The sequence below is a fragment of the Phodopus roborovskii genome, unplaced genomic scaffold, assembly GCF_943737965.1.
Source record: "Phodopus roborovskii unplaced genomic scaffold, PHOROB, whole genome shotgun sequence".
NCBI lineage: Eukaryota > Metazoa > Chordata > Mammalia > Rodentia > Cricetidae > Phodopus > Phodopus roborovskii.
This window is the reverse complement of record NW_026126576.1, coordinates 5,237,436-5,257,881: the sequence shown is the minus strand read 5'-3', so window position 1 is coordinate 5,257,881 and position 20,446 is coordinate 5,237,436. Positions and strand designations below refer to the sequence as shown.

Here is a 20,446-nt window from a genome sequence, read left to right as displayed (position 1 = left end):
GCATATTGAAAAGTGAGGAACACACATTCCCTTATCCTCCACAGCTTAAAGAACTCTCTAAAACTTCGTGGTTCAGGGCTGTAAAGTCAGTGTGAGCGCTACAGCCCCCACTTTATCTTCATCTTTGAGCTTACATAACCCACAGATAAATTATAAGTTACTACAAAGATTCCCACCAATGACAGACTGAGTCACTGTCCTCTGAGCCCTTTCATCTTTCTGGATTCCACTTCTAAGCCTCTTTATATTCCATCAAAATGGGGTGTGCTTTTGCCAACATTGTGCAGTGTATGCCAGCGCTTGGACACATTTTCCATTTTACCTGGATAGAAAAACATGACCATGGGTGAAGTTTTTCCACCATTACTTTTTTTTTTTTTTTTTTTTTTTTTTTTTTTTTTTTGTCCCTGTCTCCCAAAGCTCCTAGCCAACTTTGGGAAACATATCATGTCTATACTTGTGCAAAAGTGGAAAGAGAATGAATGGTTAAAGTGGCTTTTGTTTGCTGGAATATAACAAACGATTATCCTTAGACATGCCATGCTGTTCAGAACTAATCTCGTGAATGTTTTGTTTTGACTTTTTAATCGCCAGTGTGTCCATTTGATCTGGGGACTGAAACCACAGTTTCAGGACAAGTTTTCAAAGAACACTGATGCCACAGTCTTCTTAGTTGGCTGATGTCTCAAAAGTCATTTGCCCAAAGCCATCCCTGAAGAATAGGAATTCTCTTGTGAAAACTGATACTTAAAAATCACTAAGAAATAAGCAAATAGCAAACCTTTTTCTGAGGATGAGGGTGCATGTAAAAAGATTGACACTGGATGTTTCCCACAACCAGACTCCAATTTATTTATGTGTTTGTTTGTTTGTTTATTTATTTTTGAGACAATGTCTCTCATCAAACCTGGAGTGAACTAATTCAGCTAGACTTGCTGACCAGTGAGCCTTAGGGGTCCACCTGTCTTCACCTCCCCAACACTGGCATTGCACCAGGCCTTTCACTTGGGAACTGGGGAGCTGAACTCAGAGCCTCACTCATGGCTAGCACTTTATCCTTTACCAAGGGTGGCTTCTACCAGGCCTTGAATACCATTTAAATTAAGATGATTGTGTACCATACCCAAAGAACAGGCTATTCTCCATAGAGAGCTGCAACTTTGTATCCTTGTTGCTTAGATCCCTGCAGATGCCCATATCAGAGCAAATGACATTCTGCTGCCAAGTTCCTAATCGTCAAAGCACTGGCCACCACACTGGTTGTGGCAGGCTCTTAGGCAAGTACCATCTCACTGCAGGATTTTGCTTATCAAATGAATCGGCAAGGAGATGATACATGGGACGGGCTCATAAGCTTCCATTCCCATGGAGAGTAAGCAGACACTGTAACCAGTCTGCCTCAAACAGGACAGTGTTCCTCATCACCACCAGACAACAACAACAATAATAACGCCTAGCACCTGTGTAATGTCTTCACTGGTTTCTACATATAAAAATTAGTTAATTAGCAATTATTACCGTATGCTAGGTAAGCAATGATTAACATTATCATAATTTTACAGACTGAGTAAATGAGAGTGGAGGAGAAAGTGCCAAGAGAAAAATTAATAAGTTCCTAGATCATAGGCTGGAGTTTCAGGGCTTTTAAGTGGTGTATTTTGGTTTTGTTGTTGTTGTTTGTGAGGAAATACTAGATGCTAATACTAGAAGGTAGGCTGGAAAAAAATCCTTTTCCAGATAGAAATTTCCCTGTTTATTAATGGCTCCTGGGATTCTGGGTTTTGTTTTCAGGCCTGAATCTTCCCATGTAACCTATGGGGCATATTGGGAATCCTTGTAATTGTAGATCTTACTAGTGATGTCCCTTACCTTGTTCCCCCATCCAAACACACACATACACGTTAGAAAGTCATGTGTCTCTCCAATGATCTTAGAAACCTGAAAAATATGTATTTGGATCAGGGACTAGTGGAGTGACTACAATGAATAAGTCTATTGAGCTTCACCTATGAACCAGGTATCAGCCCAGCCTTGGGGATAGAACACTCACCCATGTCATTAATACTTTTTCACACTTTAAAATGGGAAAAGCTTGAACGTGCCTTAAGAAACTGTACAATCCTGCTTTTACTGAAGAAAGAGGGCCTATCATTATATCACAGTAGTTTTGCATGTATTTAGAAGACCATTAAGTTGTGTTGTTTTGTAGTTTTTTTTTTTTTTTTTTTTTTCTTCTGTACTGAACTTCTTGCTTAGGGTCAAGTAACTTCTACTGGTTAAAGAAACATATATGTGGCTTTTGAGATGCATTTCTTTATGACCGGCATAAGCACGTCTACACACACACACACACACACACACACACACAAATTTTACAAGTAATGATAACTCCCTCCCACCCCAGAATGTTTAACAACTCTTTGGGAAACACTCTTCTCTACCTTCATTCTTTATGATACAAACTATCCCATTGTCTGGCTTGAAAATGGGCAGATGAAGTGAGGCCAGCTAGGATGTACCACCCTGAATGCCTGATTTCAGAAGCCATGCAGGGTCAAACCTGGTTAGGATTTGGATGGGAGAAAGCACAGAACAAGGTTATAAAAAGAAAGGTGATGGTAGAGATGGTGAAGACTATACAGATTTGCAAATTAACCAATCTGTCTAGTATTGTATTTCAACACTCAGATGCTTCTGAGACAGTTGTGATCGAGTCTTTTCTCAGGAGGCTCGCCACATCTACTGTTCATCTTCCAGTAGTAAGGTTGCATGTTTGATAATATGAAGCTTCTACTGTTCAGTGTAGCATTCTCTTCTCACTATGTTGTTTATATCATGTGATTCTGCAGCCATCTGAGAGTGTGGTTTCTGGTAGTGCCTGGCTTTAGAACGAAGAGAAGGCTGCCCTCAAACACTGCAGGGGTTCTCTCAGTTTTTCTTCAAGAGACATTGGCAGTAACTGGATACCACACATGGTGAGGTAGAGTGGTGCTTTTGCCACTGCATCTATGGGTATCACCAAGAGATGTTGCTAACTATCCCAGAATGCAGACAACAGCCCCACAACAAAGGATGGTCCCACCTGAATGTGTCCCTAGTGAAAATAAAACTAAAAGCAAACCAAAACTGATCATACCTGATTTCTTCTTTTTCTCAACAGTTTCATCTCTTATTTCTCCTGTCTGTTCAACCCCTCACCTCAGCTCTCACATTCCAGGAGGGGTTTTTTTTTTTTTTTTTGGATTGGTTTTTGCTGACCTTCAAGAATTTTAATACGAAAGTTAACTAATGAGGAGAGGCTTTCTGAAGACTCTGCCTTTGCCAGAAGGGGCAGAATGACAATAGGGAACAGATTCTCTGTGGCCTCAGCTGTGTCTCTTCCTCTACAGCTCCCTCCCCAAGCCTGTCATCAAGGGCCAGAGATGGATGGGTGGAGGGACAGTTCTGAACTGAAGTGTACCTCTCAGATAAGTGCTAATTTACCATTTATGGCGTATTGTGGAGTTTTCCCTGTTCCTCAAAACCAGTTTGGTTTGAAGATTATCACCCTGTTGACACTAGCTTGTCTATGAAACTGACAAGCCCACACACCTTGGCTGGAAGAATCTGCTTCTAAACCATTATGTAAAAGCCCATGAGGAGCTTAACAAATGCACCAGTGGAGGATTTTCTCTGCTGCAGCTTATCAGAGCAAAGGTCATGAATGTTTCACATCACTCAGAATGCTAGAAAAGAAATGCATTAATTGATTAAAGCAATGGCATGAAACTATCACAAGTAGACACCAAATGCCACCAGGAAGGATTAAAGAACATCATTGGAGGACCTCAGCCGTGCACTGAACAATCTGGCTAGCGACAGCTTCCCAGAGGCCAGTAGAGAACACTAATCCTTATCAAGGCAATTCTTTCCCTCCAATGAAGCAGTTCAATAGTGAAGGTCATGGGTCTTCAGCAGCTCTGTAAGGGACAGAAGTAAAAGTAATTAGGCAAAAGGAATACTGCAATCCATATTCTTGGGTCCACACCAAACACAAAACTCTTAGCTTTCTGTTTCCAGATTCTCCTGAGAATCTGGCAGCAGATTCCGAATGAGAATTCCAGAACTTGACTTCACTCTCACCAGGACTGACTGCGTGTTTCTTAGGAATGTCTACAGGCTTGGGAGGTTGAGAGAGAGAGAGAGAGAGAGAGAGAGAGAGAGAGAGAGAGAGAGAGAGAGAGAGAGAGAGAGAGAGAGACAGAGAGAGCGAGCTATCAAATGTTATGAACTTTCCCACTTGGGCTGGAATCCCAAAAGTAGTGTTTTCACACTCACAAGTGTTGCTGCAGACTACAAGTCAGCCTTGCAAACTCTGCTTGAGAACCTGCCCTGGAGTAAGAGAGAAATGTCTAGAACCTGCCTGGAATGGAAAGGGTTTTTCAATCAAGTTGAAATCCAGGTGTCTATAGGCCAGCAGAGTCTGCGTGACTGGTAGGTTCTTTCAACATGGACACTCAGGCTCCATGTGGACTACTGGCTCACAATCTGAAATGACACAAAATTCTCAAAAGGTCTCGCTGGCAGCAATTCTTTGAACTTTTCTGGTGGGGAGATAGAGATAAAACAACAACAAGGAATGCACTTTAAAAAAAACAACAGCAACAACAATAACAAGCTGAAGAGATAGATGTAGTTGCCCAGATGACTGGGGGGCGTTGTCTCAGGGACTTGAAGTTTTAAGCTCCCCCAGCTCTCCTACCACCAGAGTCAAGGTTTTCGTAATCGGGGCAAATAGTTTTCAAGTGGAGCTAATGTGCCCTCTCAAAACACTGCCTTGCTGTTTTTTTTAAAAGGACGGATTTAGAAGCGCTCAGCAAAACGCATGCCATACTGTAGTGCCCTCTTTTCAGAGGTGTTAAGAGAAGTGGACCCTGCCAACCGCTCTGGCCTGTCCCACCCAGACAGCTGGAGGGGAGGTCCAATTACTGCAGTTTCGCCCTCAGGTCCTAGAAACCTCCAGCTGATAAACTCTGCCCAGATCCTCTAGTAGCACCAAAGTTTCAAGCAGGAGCGTCCTGCAGAGGCTGTAACTTTCCCCCTAGAGAAAGAAATAAATAAAGACCGTAAATACAGAGATATCGGGGTCTTCGATATTTTTCGCACTTAAAAGCAGACAAGAGAAAGGATGAGGCAAGGAGTGAAAAGTCCTCGAGGGTTGCAGGAAACGTCTCTGGGCGGAAGCCACAGAAACAGCTCGAAGTCGAGCGAGATATCTGCTCTCTGCTGGAGTAGTTTGTCCTTTAGCGAAGCCTCCTAGACAGCGAAGAGGAGACCCCCCCTAAGAAGGGGGTCCATCTCGCATCTCTGGCAGGTCTCCTTGCTCCGTGGTCGCCGTAATCTCTTCAGCCTCGCGCCCCCCTCCCTTATGCAGAATGAGGGTCACAAGAGCGCTGGGGCAGAATGTGCGTGCGCTCGCGCTCCAGCCAATACGGCCGGAGTCCTGTTCCTCGGGCATTTTCCGAGGAAGTCTGGAGCAATTAGGCTCAGTCCTGGGAGAGCTAGCTGGAGAGCGGGCGGCGTAGCCGGCGTGTCTGGGCCGCCTCGCAGGGAGGGAGGGAGGGGGCGGCCGGTCGCCCGGCGGCGACACCGGGCCCCGGCCGCCACCATGGGTTTCGAGTTGGACCGCTTCGACGGCGACGTGGACCCGGATCTGAAGTGCGCGCTGTGTCACAAGGTCCTGGAGGACCCGCTGACCACCCCGTGCGGCCACGTATTCTGCGCCGGCTGCGTGCTGCCCTGGGTAGTGCAGGAGGGTAGCTGCCCCGCGCGTTGTCGCGGTCGCCTATCGGCCAAGGAGCTCAACCACGTCCTGCCGCTGAAGCGCCTCATCCTCAAGTTGGACATCAAATGCGCGCACGCGGCGCGGGGCTGCGGCCGGGTGGTCAAGCTGCAGGAGCTGCCCGAGCACCTGGAGCGCTGCGACTTCGCGCCCGCGCGCTGCCGCCACGCGGGCTGCGGCCAGCTGCTGCTGCGACGCGACGTGGAGGCCCACATGCGCGACGCGTGCGACGCGCGGCCCGTGGGCCGCTGCCAGGAGGGCTGCGGGCTGCCGCTGACGCACGGCGAGCAGCGCGCGGGCGGCCACTGCTGCGCGCGGGCTCTGCGGGCTCACAACGGCGCGCTGCAGGCCCGCCTGGGCGCGCTGCACAAGGCGCTCAAGAAGGAGGCGCTGCGGGCCGGCAAGCGCGAGAAGTCGCTGGTGGCGCAGCTGGCCGCCGCGCAGCTCGAACTGCAGATGACCGCGCTGCGCTACCAGAAGAAGTTCACCGAGTACAGTGCGCGCCTCGACTCGCTCAGCCGCTGCGTGGCCGCGCCGCCGGGCGGCAAGGTAGGCAATCCCCTCACTGTGGCCTCCCTCCTGGTTAGGCGAGAGCCTTAGCTGACCCAGAGCCGCTCCCCGGTTCTTTGAGTGTAGGGATGCCAGGGTCTCCCTGGGTGCATCTCTGACCCCCTCTTGTTGGCTGTGTTTGTCAGTTGCATCTCTCTGCGAGAAGTTACTTATCCGTGGTCCCAACAGGCAGCACATAGGGGTCCAGGTGGAGATACAGCATTTTGGGGAGGGGTGGAGTAGCTGGAGAGTGACTGCAAACACCAAGAGGAACCCGCAATGTAGGAAAGGAATAGAGAGGGTGGCTCCAGGGTCATAGTTGTGTTGAAAGGCTTTGCTCTGCAGCTTGAAAAGGATGCCAGGAGAGAGAGGCCCCAGAGTAAAGGCTGGATTCAAACGTGTGCTTTGGTGCCAGCTCACTGGCTGACCTTGAGCAAGCAGCTTAACCCCACCGAAGTTGGAAACTATGGTTTCTTAAGACTTAAAGCAGGAAAACAAACAGGCAGGCACTCTAGGAGTACTCATTTGGGCAATTCACAAAGCAGCCAAAGGCCCCCTTGGTCCAGTAACTACAGAGTGATAATTAAGAGCCAGCCTTCTGGAATTAGAAATGATTCCAGATCTCTACATTTTGGTAGCCAGCTGTGGCTTAGCTTCCACAGGTGCCTCGGTTTACCTCTAGTGAAAAAGGATGCTGTTTCCATTAAGGTGAGATTACCCTGGCACAGTGTCTGAGAGTACCTGCAATTACCGTAAAGCGCTCCTGTACCATTCCTCTTCACTGCTGATGAGGATAATTCTGTCAGCCTCCACTCTTGAGGGTTTTCCTCCTCAGCGCATTTCATTTCTTTCTTCTCTCCCCCCCCCCCCAGTAAAGAACATAGGTACAGTGCTTGCCATTTTGCAGATGGGAAACTAAGGCTCTTGGAGGAACAATCTTACACTTAGGTCAGGGCTTTAAAGTTCAACAGTGGGTTTTGACCACGTGTCTCTGGTCCAGTGGTTCTCAACCTGTGGGTCATGACCCGTTGGGGTCACATATTAGATATGTAAGTTATCGTTATAACAGTAGCAAAATTCTAGTTATGAAGTAGCAATGAAATAATGTTATGGTTGGTGGTCACCATCACATGAGGAAGTGTATTGAGGTCAAAGGGTCATAGCACCAGGAAGGTTAAGAACCACTGCTCTGGTCTCTGTTCTTGTCTCTGTAAAACTGCCAGTGCCAGTTACTCTGTTAAGGGCCAACAGCCATGGGAGGTGAGGTACTTTATACTCCATCTAACCCTTACAGATAGGGAACTGACAGGGCTGGGCATGGGGGAATCATATAACCTGCCCAAACCCCAGCAGTGGTACTCACAAGAAAGAGTCAGTTCAGGTTCTGCCTCCCAGTGAAGACAGGTTTTACTAGACTTTGGTTCAAAAGTCTAGGTGTGTATTGATATTTGGGGACTTGGTAACACTTTGTTGTTGGGGTGGAGAGTCCTGAGAACCTCTGTGGGCAGGTACTCTGTAGAACACTGAAGAGTATTCCTGGCTGTAACCTCCCCATGCCAAACCCCGACACCCCCAAACTGTCTTCAGATACTGTCAAGTGTCCTCTAGGGGACTAGATCTCCCCACTGGAGAACTGCTGGTTTGCCTTCCAGCAAGAGTGCCACAATTTCAACAGCTGGGTCCTTCTGCTTCCCGGGAAGGGGTGTGGACGCTGCTGCTGCCACTCTGGCTGCCTGCTCCAGATGGCCTGGCAGAGAGGGGAGCATATTTGCCCAAGGGGGCCCCGGGACCTGTGTCTGCTCTGTTCCCCCCACCTCCCCTCCCCTGATCTTTCTTCCATGCCTGCACACTGGGCCTGCAAGTTTCCACCCTTCACCCCCTTCCTGGCTTCTGGACTGTCTGTCAGCTGCAGTCTCCACAGCTGGCCAGCTCTGGGCGAAGGGCAAATATTTACAGCTCCAAGGCTTACAGAGGACCGCACAGGCGCACAAAAGACTGGTGTGAGCTTGCAACTCACCCAAACAGAGGGTTGAGCTTGCTTTTTCAGTCAGGCGCCAGGCTTGGGGTAAAGGCTTTCCCAAGTGTCTCTTGTTTATGCTGTCATCTGGGCTTCCTGTGTCGTTTTACGAGTGACGCTTATTTATAAATAAGCCATTCACTCCTTCTGAGTTCATACATCATTCATTGTTGGGATAGTTTATTATTTCTTCTTGCCTTTCTATTTTGTTTCTGGGATGTTTGGGCAAACTCTGTTTTCGAATCAAAAATATGATACTTGAATCAAAATTGTGGATGTGTTTGGAAGCTCTGTTGAGTAAGTGGGGCAGAGAATCAAGGGTGTTATGCTTAGGAACAAGATGTTGATTTTGAGAGACAGGAATCTCCATCCTGGAGTTGGAGCCCAGCTCAGGACTTACATGGAACTCTATGCCGGGCCCAGGGACAGCCAAGGATGTCCTGATCCCGAAACTGCCCCAGTTGCCTTCTCTGGCTTCAGCCATTAGCCAAACTTAGCAGAGGTCTTAGGGAAGCTTGCTCCTCTTGTCCCCAAGTTAACCCCCCATGGCCTTTGCTGAGAGGGTCACAATTCCTGTGTCAGCTGTAACCCTCCTACTGGGAACTGTTTAAGGACTTGTGTATTTCATTGGGCCAACTTTCTGTCCCTCCTAGGTTCTGTTTATTCTTTGCCAGAGGCAGAAGGATTTGGGTTGCCTGGAAACTCTGAGATACAGAACTTTTATTTTATATTTTTCTAAATCCCAGTGTTTGTTTCTCCATTGTAAACTGAAGCATACAATAAAATTTGCTTCCTAAATAGTCTGGCATTCGTCATATTGTCTTAAGATTCAGTTTTTGACAGCACCTGAGAACCTGGGTTTAGCTGGACTGAACCATGTGGATAGTTTGCTCTGATTAAAGTGTTAGTAGTGTTTTGGGGGACCGCAGTGTGCTAGGAATCCTTGGAAAATGTGTGAAACCCATATGCCACAGTCTCACCCACTGAACAGTCTCAGGAACCCAAAGTCTGGTACGTGCTAAACTACATCCCCAGTCTTGCTTTGTGAATTTTTTTTCCCTCTAAAGCAGTGCTGGTCATGGAGTTCGGAGCCTCATAAAGGCTGATGAAATAATTCCTACCCTTCAGATCATTGTCTAAGCATTTTAAAACCAAGACAAGATTTTAGAACTGACCTCAACAGCAGTGGTGTAGGGAGGTACCTTTGACTTGTCTGAGGCCACATCGTTTGGTAGTAGGCCTGCCATGGGTGCCATACTTCAGTTAAAGAGGCTTGCTCCCACTCTCCGTTTTCTACCCTGACCTACCTACTGTCTGTAAGAAAAAGCTTTCTAGAGCAAGTTTGGTTTTGCTGTCTGGCAAAGGAGAAAGCTCTTGGTAAAACTTGAGAGTTGTTAGGAAACATGAGGTTCATCATCCCTGTGCTTTCTGCCCTTTGACTTCTGGTATCCAGTCAGTCATGGGATCCCGTGGTTTACCTTTTAAACCTGTCTTGCACCTACCTGTCCACTCTTCTCTAGGTCATTCAGACAGTCTCTTCCATCTCAGCCAGAGGTTTTCACCCTCAGCACAGCTAACGTTTGCACTGGCTGCTTCCTGTTGTGCCTAGTGGTGGGGAATGTGTAGCCACATACCCTGGCATCAACACACACAAGAGAGAGCATTCCCTGGGCTGTGTCAGTCAAATGTAGCTGCAGCTACTCCACAGTGAGGAACAAGACCGGCCCCCATGGCCTTTGCTGAGAGGGTCACAATTCCTGTGTCAGCTGCCACCACCCCAACATCATCTGCCTGGAACAGAAGTTCCTCTTTATATCCTTTTTTTTCACATCATTCCTTACATAGAGCTAGCAGGCTAGCAGTAACTTCTTACAAATGTAAATTTCATCTCACTCTCCATTGTACTCTTTGCCTTGGGTGGCAGGAGGCAAACAGTCCATCAAACTGCATCCTACTGCTTCTGCCTCTTGGTGTTCTCTGGTTTCTGAGGACTCTGTGAGTAAGCCTCCAAGCACATAACTACCCCTGGGTCTTTGCACCTGCTTTATTCTCTACCTGGAACAGTGCTTCCAATGATGCTTCACTAGGGAACCTACTCCTTTCCTACCTCTCTCCTCTTGCCCTGGGCCTTTCTGTCCACACTTAGGTTTGTTCCTTGGTAAATAACTTACTCCCCATTCTTTCCAGCTTGGTCCAGCATCACAACATCCAGAAGCTAGGCTTCTCTGAATTTATAGATGATATCTGGTGTCCTAAAGCTCTCATGGAATGTACACTAGTCATAACTCTATAATGAGAAGGGTCTGTCTGGTTGAGGGCTGTCTCCTCACTGTTAGAGTCCCTGCCCTGTGCCTCGACTTGTGTTACAAACAATATGTTTCCCTATGTCATCTACCTCTCAAATTGTTTCCAGGTTTTTGGGAGACATCATTTTTCTTCTATGAGATCCACCCAGATCAAGTTATATAAAGCCCCAAATCCCTGAAACTGCTTTGGCTATTCAGAAGTGGAAATAAGTTAATTTAACAAATAATTACATCAAAAAAGTATTCCAGATGTGTAAAGGCTTTGAAATGAATCTACAGTGTTTGGCATTGGGTGTTCTTTATTTCTGACAAGTTAGCAAATAGTCATTCTTTCGTGTATTTAACAACAGAGCCTCTTTCAGCTGAAGAAATGTGGGCTGACAGTTCTATTCTGTTTCAGTGATTTACAAAGAAGGTGAGGATTTGGTTTACAGATATATATATTAACTTTACTGGAGTTGGGGTTAGAAATCCTCCTGAGATTTATGTATGAATGGTTCTTTTAGTGTTCAGAGGCAATGCCTGCCTCTCTAGGTAAGTATTTAATACATGAGAGTCCTTGTGTCAGTATTCTCATTGGACTAGAAGCCAGAATGCTTAACAGGGAAGAAAAGCATCCAGCAGGTTTCACTGGTTGCTGACACCTTAGGGTGCCATGTGCACAGACACATGATAGTCTCTTGAGACATCACCCTTGTTAAATAGAGTTCCCCTGGGGTCCTTCTCTGGGGAGACAGCTTGGTTGGTAAAATGCTTACTGTGTAAGTATGAGGTCCTGAGTTTGAATCCCCAGCACTCATATACAAGGTGAACATTGCAGTGTACACTTATAATGCCAGCATGATGGAGGCAGAGACTAGATGATCCTTGTTGCTTGATTCACAGCCAGCCTAGCTGAACTGATGATGATGATGATGGTGGTGGTAGTGGTGGTGGTGGTGTGTGTGTGTATGTTGGAGAGCAATTGAAGAAAAACACTGGACATTGACTGTTGACTTCTGGTACATAAGTACATACTTGCATATATGTGCACACACACAGAAACAGGTACACCCATGTGCATGTACAAAACAGAATGGAAAATAAAAACAAAGACAAATAAAGAAAACCAAAAAAAAATTACTTCCCCCAAACAGAAATATTCTAAATCAGTTTCATTAAAATTAGATGGAATTCTAAGGGCAAAGCTGGCTTTAAACCTAGTATTTCCAAAATAAGAATGCTTTATCCACTATCAATTAGTCACTCCTGAAATCCCATACATATAAGCAATCCTAAACGGACTCAGCAGGTTGTATTTATATATTTATGCACGTACACTCACACACACACACACACACACACGCACGCACAATAATAGTTACAGAAAAGGAAGTCATGAAACTGAGTGAAACTGAGAGGGAGAAGGGGGACATAGGAGGGGTTAGGAGGAGGAAAGAGGAAAAAGATGTAATTATATTTTAGTTAAAAATTTAACAAGTTAAAAACTAAGTTTATCGAGCAATGCTCTTCCTCGAGTCTCCTACAGGCTTTGGAAGGACTGTTATCACCTGTGCCTAACCCCATGTTGGGTGGAGTATGGATTTAGTTCATCCGCAAGGAGACCTGGTCACTCCCTACTGCGGGCAGGATCAGAGCCCAGACAGTTCAGTACTGGGCCCACTCTGTTCCTCCTGGCTCCCTCTGGTTGTTCTCTTGGCTTCCAAGTCCTGGATTTCTCCTTTTGCAATAATTTCCATGTCCACATATCCTGTGCAGTGCATGGGGACTATAAAGCAAAACAGAGCTTGGCTATCAAAGACACTCAGGCCAAATAAATAAAAAGAAATAGAGTGATTCTGTCCAGGATGGGTTAGTACAATTCCTTTAATTTTTATCCAAGTTAGTTTTAAGAGTTCATAAAGGGCAGTACATGAAATCCTTCCAAATATATTCTGTTGTTCGGTTTATCACATCTTTATATCCTGAGTTCCAGGTACTATGGTGGACACTGATTGGTACAAAGACAAAATTGAGCACCTTTAGCTCAAGGGAACAGTCAGACACCTATATATGAACTGAAAACACTCCTGGCTCTTATTCTTTGCCCAAGCTTCATATCTGTCAGGCCACCACTCTCCCCCTGCCTACGATAATGGTGCCCTAATAAGCTAGTTCCAGTAAGAATGGGATTGGTGTAACATAATGATTACTCTTGTAAAGAAAATAACTAACAGATGGGCTTGGGTGGCCATCTTTCTCACCATGCCACATGTATAATTACCGGTGTGTAACAGGGCAAAGGCAGTGTGTAACTTTGGTATGAGTATGGCCTGCAGCAACCTCAGCCTTGGGAACTGGGGATGGGTATGCCAAGATGAGTCCTTGGCAAACAGTTCACCTTGTTTGCTAGCAGCTGTTTTCAGGTGGCATAGCTCCTCTGCAGGAACATGAAGACAGGGAAAGAGTCCCAGATTGAGAGGCAGGGTTGGATAAAAGGTATATAGAGTAGAGATAGTGTGAGATGGCTATCAGACCTTAGACCCTGGTCTGAAGGACGACGTGTCTTCTCCCCTGATGTTCAGGGGCGCAGAGAGGAACTCATAGTTCCTATAAACAAGAACATAATGCTTTTACAGCTGCTGAATGAAGTAGACTTCTCTCTCTAATTTGGCAAAGAAAATACTTTAGAGTCTGTCTTTGGATGTTTAAATTTAAAGAAAACTCCTAACCATTGTACTCCAGAAGCTACAACAGGAGGATCACATCCAAGGCTTGTCCTTTGTTACATAAAGAGACTCCATTAAAAACAAAATTTCACAAACTCTTAACCATCCTGTCTTAGTCCACTGGAATTTCTATAACAAAAATGTCATAAATTGGGTAGTTTGTAAAACTGGTTTCTCGTACTCTAGAGTCTGAGAAGCCCAGGGACAGGCTTGTGGCACTTTCAGTGTCAGACAAGGGCCTGAAGCAGCCTTAGTTCAAGGACAGCTTTTTCCTTCCTTCCTTCCTTCCTTCCTTCCTTCCTTCCTTCCTTCCTTCCTTCCTTCTTCCCTTCCTTCCTTCCTTCTTTTTCTTTCTGTGCCTTTATAGAAGAGACAACACCCTCTGGGCCTCCTATGAGGGCACTGATTCCTTGTCACATTTCAACATGCCACCTCTCTTCCACTGATATCGAGACTTAGGGTTTCAACCAAAGAAAATTTAGTGTGTGTGTGTGTGTGTGTGTGTGTGTGTGTGTGTGTGTGTGTGTTGTAGAGCAGAGGACAGTGTTCAGTATTACTCCTCAGGTGATGTCCATTTTTGTGTTTGAGGCAAGGTCTTTGAGTGGTGTGGAACTTGGTATGTATGATAGGCTGGATGGCCAGAGGGCCCCAGGGATCCGCCAATCTGTGCATCTCCAGCACTGGGATTAAAAGTGTGCACCACCAGCCCTCGTGACAGTCATTTTGCTTGCAAGGCAAACACTTTACTGACTGATCCATCTCCCAACCACCTGACATCTGAATGTTGAGGGCACACAGACATTTGCAGCATAACACACTCTTGATGGACACATTAAGGATGTCGCACTTGAGGTTTTGATGGTGGTTTGCATTGTGTTTGGTTATTTCCATGAATCATTGCTTGTGAACAGTCACTACAAAAGCAAATGAGTCAGTGGCAAAAATTAGAGATATGGATTTGAGACTTAGCTTATGCAAATACAAAATTAAATGATCAGGGATTTTTTTACGTGATGTGTCAAACTTTTGAGTGGGGCAGAAGTGAGAACTCTTTGGGTCTGTTACATTATTTTGCAAACATATGAGTTTGGCTTGCAGGTGTGGGGTGGGGGGAGAGATTTTGCAGAATTTAAAACCCCACAAGAGCTGTTCTTTAGTCACATATATCAGTCTTCCTGGCCCCTTCATCTCCATTCTCTCCACCTGTGTTGGTAAGCCACACATCCTGCTCTTGCTCCCATGGCTGTCTCATCCATCTGAAACTTACATTCAAGTATCATGTCCATGGCCCCCACCCCCTCTGCCCTAGGCTTAAACAGTGTCCCCTTCTGTTCCTCCTCCAAGAACCCTTTATTTCAACTGGAATTTGAATTACAAGGAAGGCTTAGTCTATGCTCTTTCCCTGAGAATGGCGAAGTCTGAACTACAAAGAGGACAAAGCCTTCAGTGCAGGGAGTGAAGACATCCCCAGCCCTTCCTTACAGAACTGCTGGCAGACAGCTCTGTCTCCTGGTCTCTCCAACCCCCAACCCTGCACATTCTTTGCTTGGAGACAGCCAAATATACAGCACTTTCATGTCACTAGTCAACAGATGGGTCTGTTTCCCAGCTGTGTGAGCCTCAAGGAGCTTTGCTAATCTGAAGCTGAGAAGTGTCCTGTCACCCCAGACAGCCTATCGGTCAGTCGGTCACTCAGTCAGTCAGTTCCATTTGCCTTATACCCACTGGGCAGCTTTCCAGTTCCGCAAACCCCATTGCATGAGCCCACAACTGCCCTGAGGCAGACAAGGAGTTTTCTAAAGAGTTCTTACTGACAGTGGCAGGAACGGATAGAAGAGCCATACTGATTAGTGATGTGTGGCCTGGGCCCAAGCTTCTGAAATGCATAGGGACTTTGTTCCCAGAGGGCAAGGCACACTCTTCAGCGCTGAGTGAGGGAGAGTGTCTCTCAGACAATCAAAGTGGATCAACACATCACTTAAGGAGGAGATGATCTGAGGAATGTGTTAGGCAGTTCTGTCACATAAAAACTCCATGGAGTCTATTTATACTCGGGTGACGCTGGGACATAACATCACATGGGACCACTCATGTGGCCTGACTTTAAGTAAAAAGTTATGGGTGAAAACATCATGAACAGGCTCATGGCAACACATGTGATATGTAACTTCCACCATAAAGTTTCCTTCCTTCCCCAAATCCCTTTTTTAAAATTTTATTTAATTAACAATTTTTTCATTTATTTAACATACCTACCACAATTTCCCAACTCCCCCCTCCCCCTGGCAACACACACACACACACACACACACACACACACACACACACACACTCACTCCCTGACTCTCATCATTCCCTCCCTTAATTCTTAAATAGCCGGCTGTAGAGTTGAAAGCTGAGCAGCTGAGATTTCAGATGACCCAATAATTCCATATTGGAAGAAGGTAGTGATTCATACCTAAGCAAAAGCACCTTTATGTTATTGGGAAGTGATCTATTTCTTATGACCTTCTGGCCTGGGCTGTTTGGGTGTTTTGTGCCCTTGAGTCTTAATAGTCATAGTCCCTTCTCTAAGGTTAATCTGTGCCCTTTCTCTACCCAAAAGATGTAAGGCTCTCCCAAGGAAACCTAAGTGAGAACTAAGGGCCCACCCATCTCCTTGGATAGAGTTCTAGGATGGCAGTAGCATCTCAGTAGTGTATTAGAACTGCCTTTCCAGCTACAAGAAGCAGTGACGTCACTGGGCTCCATAACTTGCTTTTCTTTTCTACCCCTACTGCAGTGGAGTGCTCCTCCATCTGTCGGATTCTGGGAACTTCACCAGAGGAAGAGACATGGGAACTGTTACAGATTATGGACAACTGAAAGCAAAGCTCCTGAGGAGGGCTCTCCTCATTTCGACTTGCTGGTGTTTTCCTTCTCTTGCTTACTTCTCAGCCTTAAGACTTGGTGCTCCCCAGAGTGTGCCTGCCATCTCTAAGGATCCTGCCTCACCTCTCCCTTCTGCCTCCACAGTTCATAGCCAAGGTCACAGTTCATTGCCAAGCCCACAGTTCCAGGGTGTGTGGTGGTGCAAGTGACATCTGCTTTCGATCCCCTTTGCTTCCAGGGCCATCTCCCCTCTGCCTGGCCATGTCTTCTGTCCCATGGCCATTCTACTGGTTCACAGCCCTCCTTGTTGTCTGCTGGTCTAAACTATGCTTTGCTCAGATTCTGAGCTGCCTGCCTTATTTTTCTCATCATACCTGTCCCCTCCAGTGTTAAATGTGTCTATCTGGCATTTCTTCCATCAGTATTCTAGAATTATTTTCCAGTCTTGGAAGAAAGAGAAAGAGAGAGATGCAACAAACAATAGTATCTTCCTTTTTGTTTATTTTTAAAATTTACTTTTTGGTGCCAGGTCTCCAAGCTTACCTGAGTATTGACTAAGCTATTCTCCACTGAATGGATTTGGTGGAAGAGTGACTGATGGGCTAAAGAACATTCTAGCTTTGATACTGAGCCTGATTCATCTCAGCACTGGTTGAATCTTGAGCACTTAATATTGACCAATATACTTAGGCATGTATGTATCATTGTGAGCTACCACTGCCTGTATCAGCTGTTGTCATGGTACCTATAGCATGTGGATCAGGAAAATGACCTTAACTCATGACTTGTAAATGGAAGGTCTTACCTAGGGTGCTTTTGGTGTCAGAGACATAGTACTCTCTGGATTTACCATGCTATGAAAAACATTCTTAATCTTTGTAGTTACTATTATAAAATCCAGTATACTCATCACACTTTAATTATGCAGCTGCCTTATCATTTAACCCAGAGGTGTCCAATCTTTTAACATTGCTATATGCATTGTCCTCTGCAGTGTGTGGGGCTACATTAAAGATATCTTTGGAGTTATAGGACCCTGAGGTGGCAGATAAATGGTGCAGATGTATTTAGGATAGGATGCAAACATTTACCATCATCCTACAGAGAACTTGGGTGCTGGAGTTTCACAGACCTATGTTCTAGTCTTTAGGCTCCCCACTTTACTTCTACTTAACCTTGAGTCGTGTGTTGTCCCTAAGCCTAAGTTTCTTCAGGTGTAACGTGCTAATAGAATGCCTGTATTGAGAAGTGCATCATTTAATCAGCTGTTCACAAAAGTAGGATTCTTTCCCACATCTGATCCCCCACATTGAATTTTGAGGAAAATTGCATAGCATGATTTGTGATAAACTCCCAAATGATCCAGGACTGCTCAAATATTCCTTTAAATGAGATGCCACTGTAATAAAGTATGAGGTATCAGGAGGTAAGGGTAAGAGCTCTTGCACGTCTCCCATGCATGCTTCACTTTAGTTGGTGAAATATAATTGAATGGAAACCATTTCCACAACTCTGTGCTAAAGCATTTTGAGCCCAGGGACAAATTACACAGTTTTGCAGAGATGAATGTTAGTACATCTGACCTGTTGTATGGCATCAGGTGTTGAAAACCACAATTTGTATTTCATCTGCAAAACTTAGGGAGTGAAGATTGTTGAAGGCAGTAGAAAAGGAACAGACACTGGTCTCTGGTAATTGGTGGAGAAATGAAAGAATTTGGCTCACGCTGAAGTTCATCTTAGCCAGCTCAGCATCCCTGGTGGATCTTCCATGCTTTAGATTGCTGCTGTGACTCAGCCCTAGGAGATGAACTGCCATTTGAATCCAGTCTGGGCAGCAGACAAGTCCAAGGTGGTTGTGACACATCCTTCCCTTGGATTGCCTCTGGCAAGGAAGTGTAAGCCAACTTGATAACTGGGACAGTTCTTTGCAAGCTGCTGTTGGGTTCAGGAATATTGTATTTCTGGCATGGCTTTCTTAATCACTCAAAAGATACCTGAGGCCATGTCTCTGGTCACCTCAGATGGCATCCTTTGGAGATACATAGTTCAATTCAAACAGGGCTTTGTTCTGTTTCTGTCTCCCGGGCAAGCCTTCCTACAATGGATTCCTTTCCTGGAACTTTAGCAGTTGTAGTGTGTGGGACAGGATATAGATTTTGCAGACCTGTATAGGGCTACCTTCTGCATGCTACATTGAAACAAAGAAGTATGAAAGATAGAATTGAAGGGTGTTCATCTAAGTACAAGCTCAACTTAGTGTTAGCTCATTGACAGATAACAACTTTGGGGCAGTCTTCCACCTGCGTTGGGAGAATGGTAATGACATCAGTTTATAAGACTGTATGGATTCATAAATGAAATAAAGCACTTCACTTTGAGTATAGTTTCTGGCACAGCAAAAACTGAAATAATAAAATTCTTTGCTTTTGCCCCTCCCCTTTCCTTTTCTCTTTGTCCATCCTTTCCCTTTCCTCTTCTCTTCTCTTCTCTTCCAAGTTTGTTCCCTCCTTTGCCCCCCTTCCTTCTCCATGATTCTCCAATAGTAGATTAGAAAATAAACTTTATGTTCATTTGATCATGCATTCTTCTTTGTACACCATTTGAGGTTGTCAAAGCACAACCATCTGCCTTGGATTAGTGTGTAACTGTACAGTTTCCATCATTGATTGTTATGAAAGCCAGGCATGTAAGCCATGTAAGATAACTTGTACAAAGTACCATGTATTTCTAACTTTTCACCCTTCTAAGAGAGCACAGGAAGAAATGGATTTAGTGATTTCCATTGTCTAAAACAGAAAGCTCTAAACTGTCTGACTAGAAAATATTTCAAAGCTGTGTTAGTGAGCTTAATGTGTATGTCACAGAACAAGGAGTGACAGTTTGTTCATGAGATTGCATCTATTTTTACTGTTTTGTTACTTGAGATCATTAGTTGAGGTGCCTGGCATCTCTGTCTCTTTTGACTGCTCCAGTGACCTGTCCCAGGTGACTTCAGATCGTTGGATTTAAGGATGTCATGATGTCCAGCTCTGCCTAGCATGTTTTGTGCTAAGTGGTTCATGTACATCAGACAGCAATGTCTCTGGTAACGAACTCTCCCCTTTTGGAAGCACCATTCAGACTTTTCTGTTTTCACTCCACATTTTGCAGATGACAATTTTCTACATCATGCATTCTTCCCCAGTCTCCCAAACAGAGACAACTATTGACAGGCCATTGCATGTGCTCACATTTCCGAGAGGATTGCCATTTGACCCTCTCGTGACATGACATGAATGCTGTCCTTGAGAAGCATAGAGAAACAAACAAGAGAGTGGCAGTCTAGACAGCCATCGTCCAGCAGGCCACTCAAAAGAAGGCTGCATCAGGAAATGAAGGAATCATTGATAATGAGTGCTTGGGGGCCTGTCTGGACACCTCCAGACATTCTTTGCTGGTCATCCCAGGCTGAGACAATATCCAGGCATGTCTGCAAGGTCCTAAAGGCAGAGCTGAATTTCAGGTTAGGTTCTAGTATTTTCCTTGACTGAACTTCTCAAGAGATAAAGGTTTATAAAACAATTAGCTCAGTAGTCCCAAGTTTCCTTGTATAAGAAAAGCAAAACAAAACAAACACCTACCCTCAATTTCCTGTTTGTAAATCAACATTTAAACTACTTTGTTGTTTTGCAGGGTGAAGAGACCAAAAGCCTCACTCTTGTCCTGCATCGAGACTCTGGCTCCCTGGGGTTCAATATTATTGGAGGCAGGCCCTGTGTGGTATGTTAATTACTAAACTATCTTTTCTTTTTCCCTGTGGAGGCTGGAAGAGAAGTTGAGGTCTGGGGGTGAAAGCTGGACACTTGCTAGCTTCATTATGCTGTCTGTCTTTAGTTTGTTGTGTATCTGATGTTTTACACACAGGGCTGTTCATATTAATCATTATCATGTGCCTGATGTTTCCCACTCTTGTTTGACAGCATTGGCCTAGTAGTACCTCCCTTTTACACGATTGACCTTTTGTGTTGCTTTACTGATTGTGTAGCAGAAGGGCTGAATGAAGTTGTGTGATATGGATGTAGTTAGAAATGGGTGATGAGTTACCTCCCAACTAAGCTGGATCATGGGCTCTCATGTGAAAATGACACCTTGAACTCTGTCCTACCACCTTGGCATTTCCCATGGGCAAGGTT

The 20,446-nt window shown here is 45.3% G+C and overlaps 1 protein-coding gene across 1 annotated transcript in view; it reads left to right on the top strand.

The window, feature by feature from the left end:
- Positions 1–5,606: 5,606 nt before the first annotated feature.
- Positions 5,607–20,446, top strand: part of Pdzrn3 (PDZ domain containing ring finger 3) — a 224,289-nt gene continuing 209,449 nt past the window's right edge. The window contains 2 exon segments of the mRNA XM_051203467.1: positions 5,607–6,370; positions 19,947–20,033. Coding sequence (XP_051059424.1) covers positions 5,648–6,370; positions 19,947–20,033 — 810 coding nt within the window. The 5' untranslated portion in view covers positions 5,607–5,647.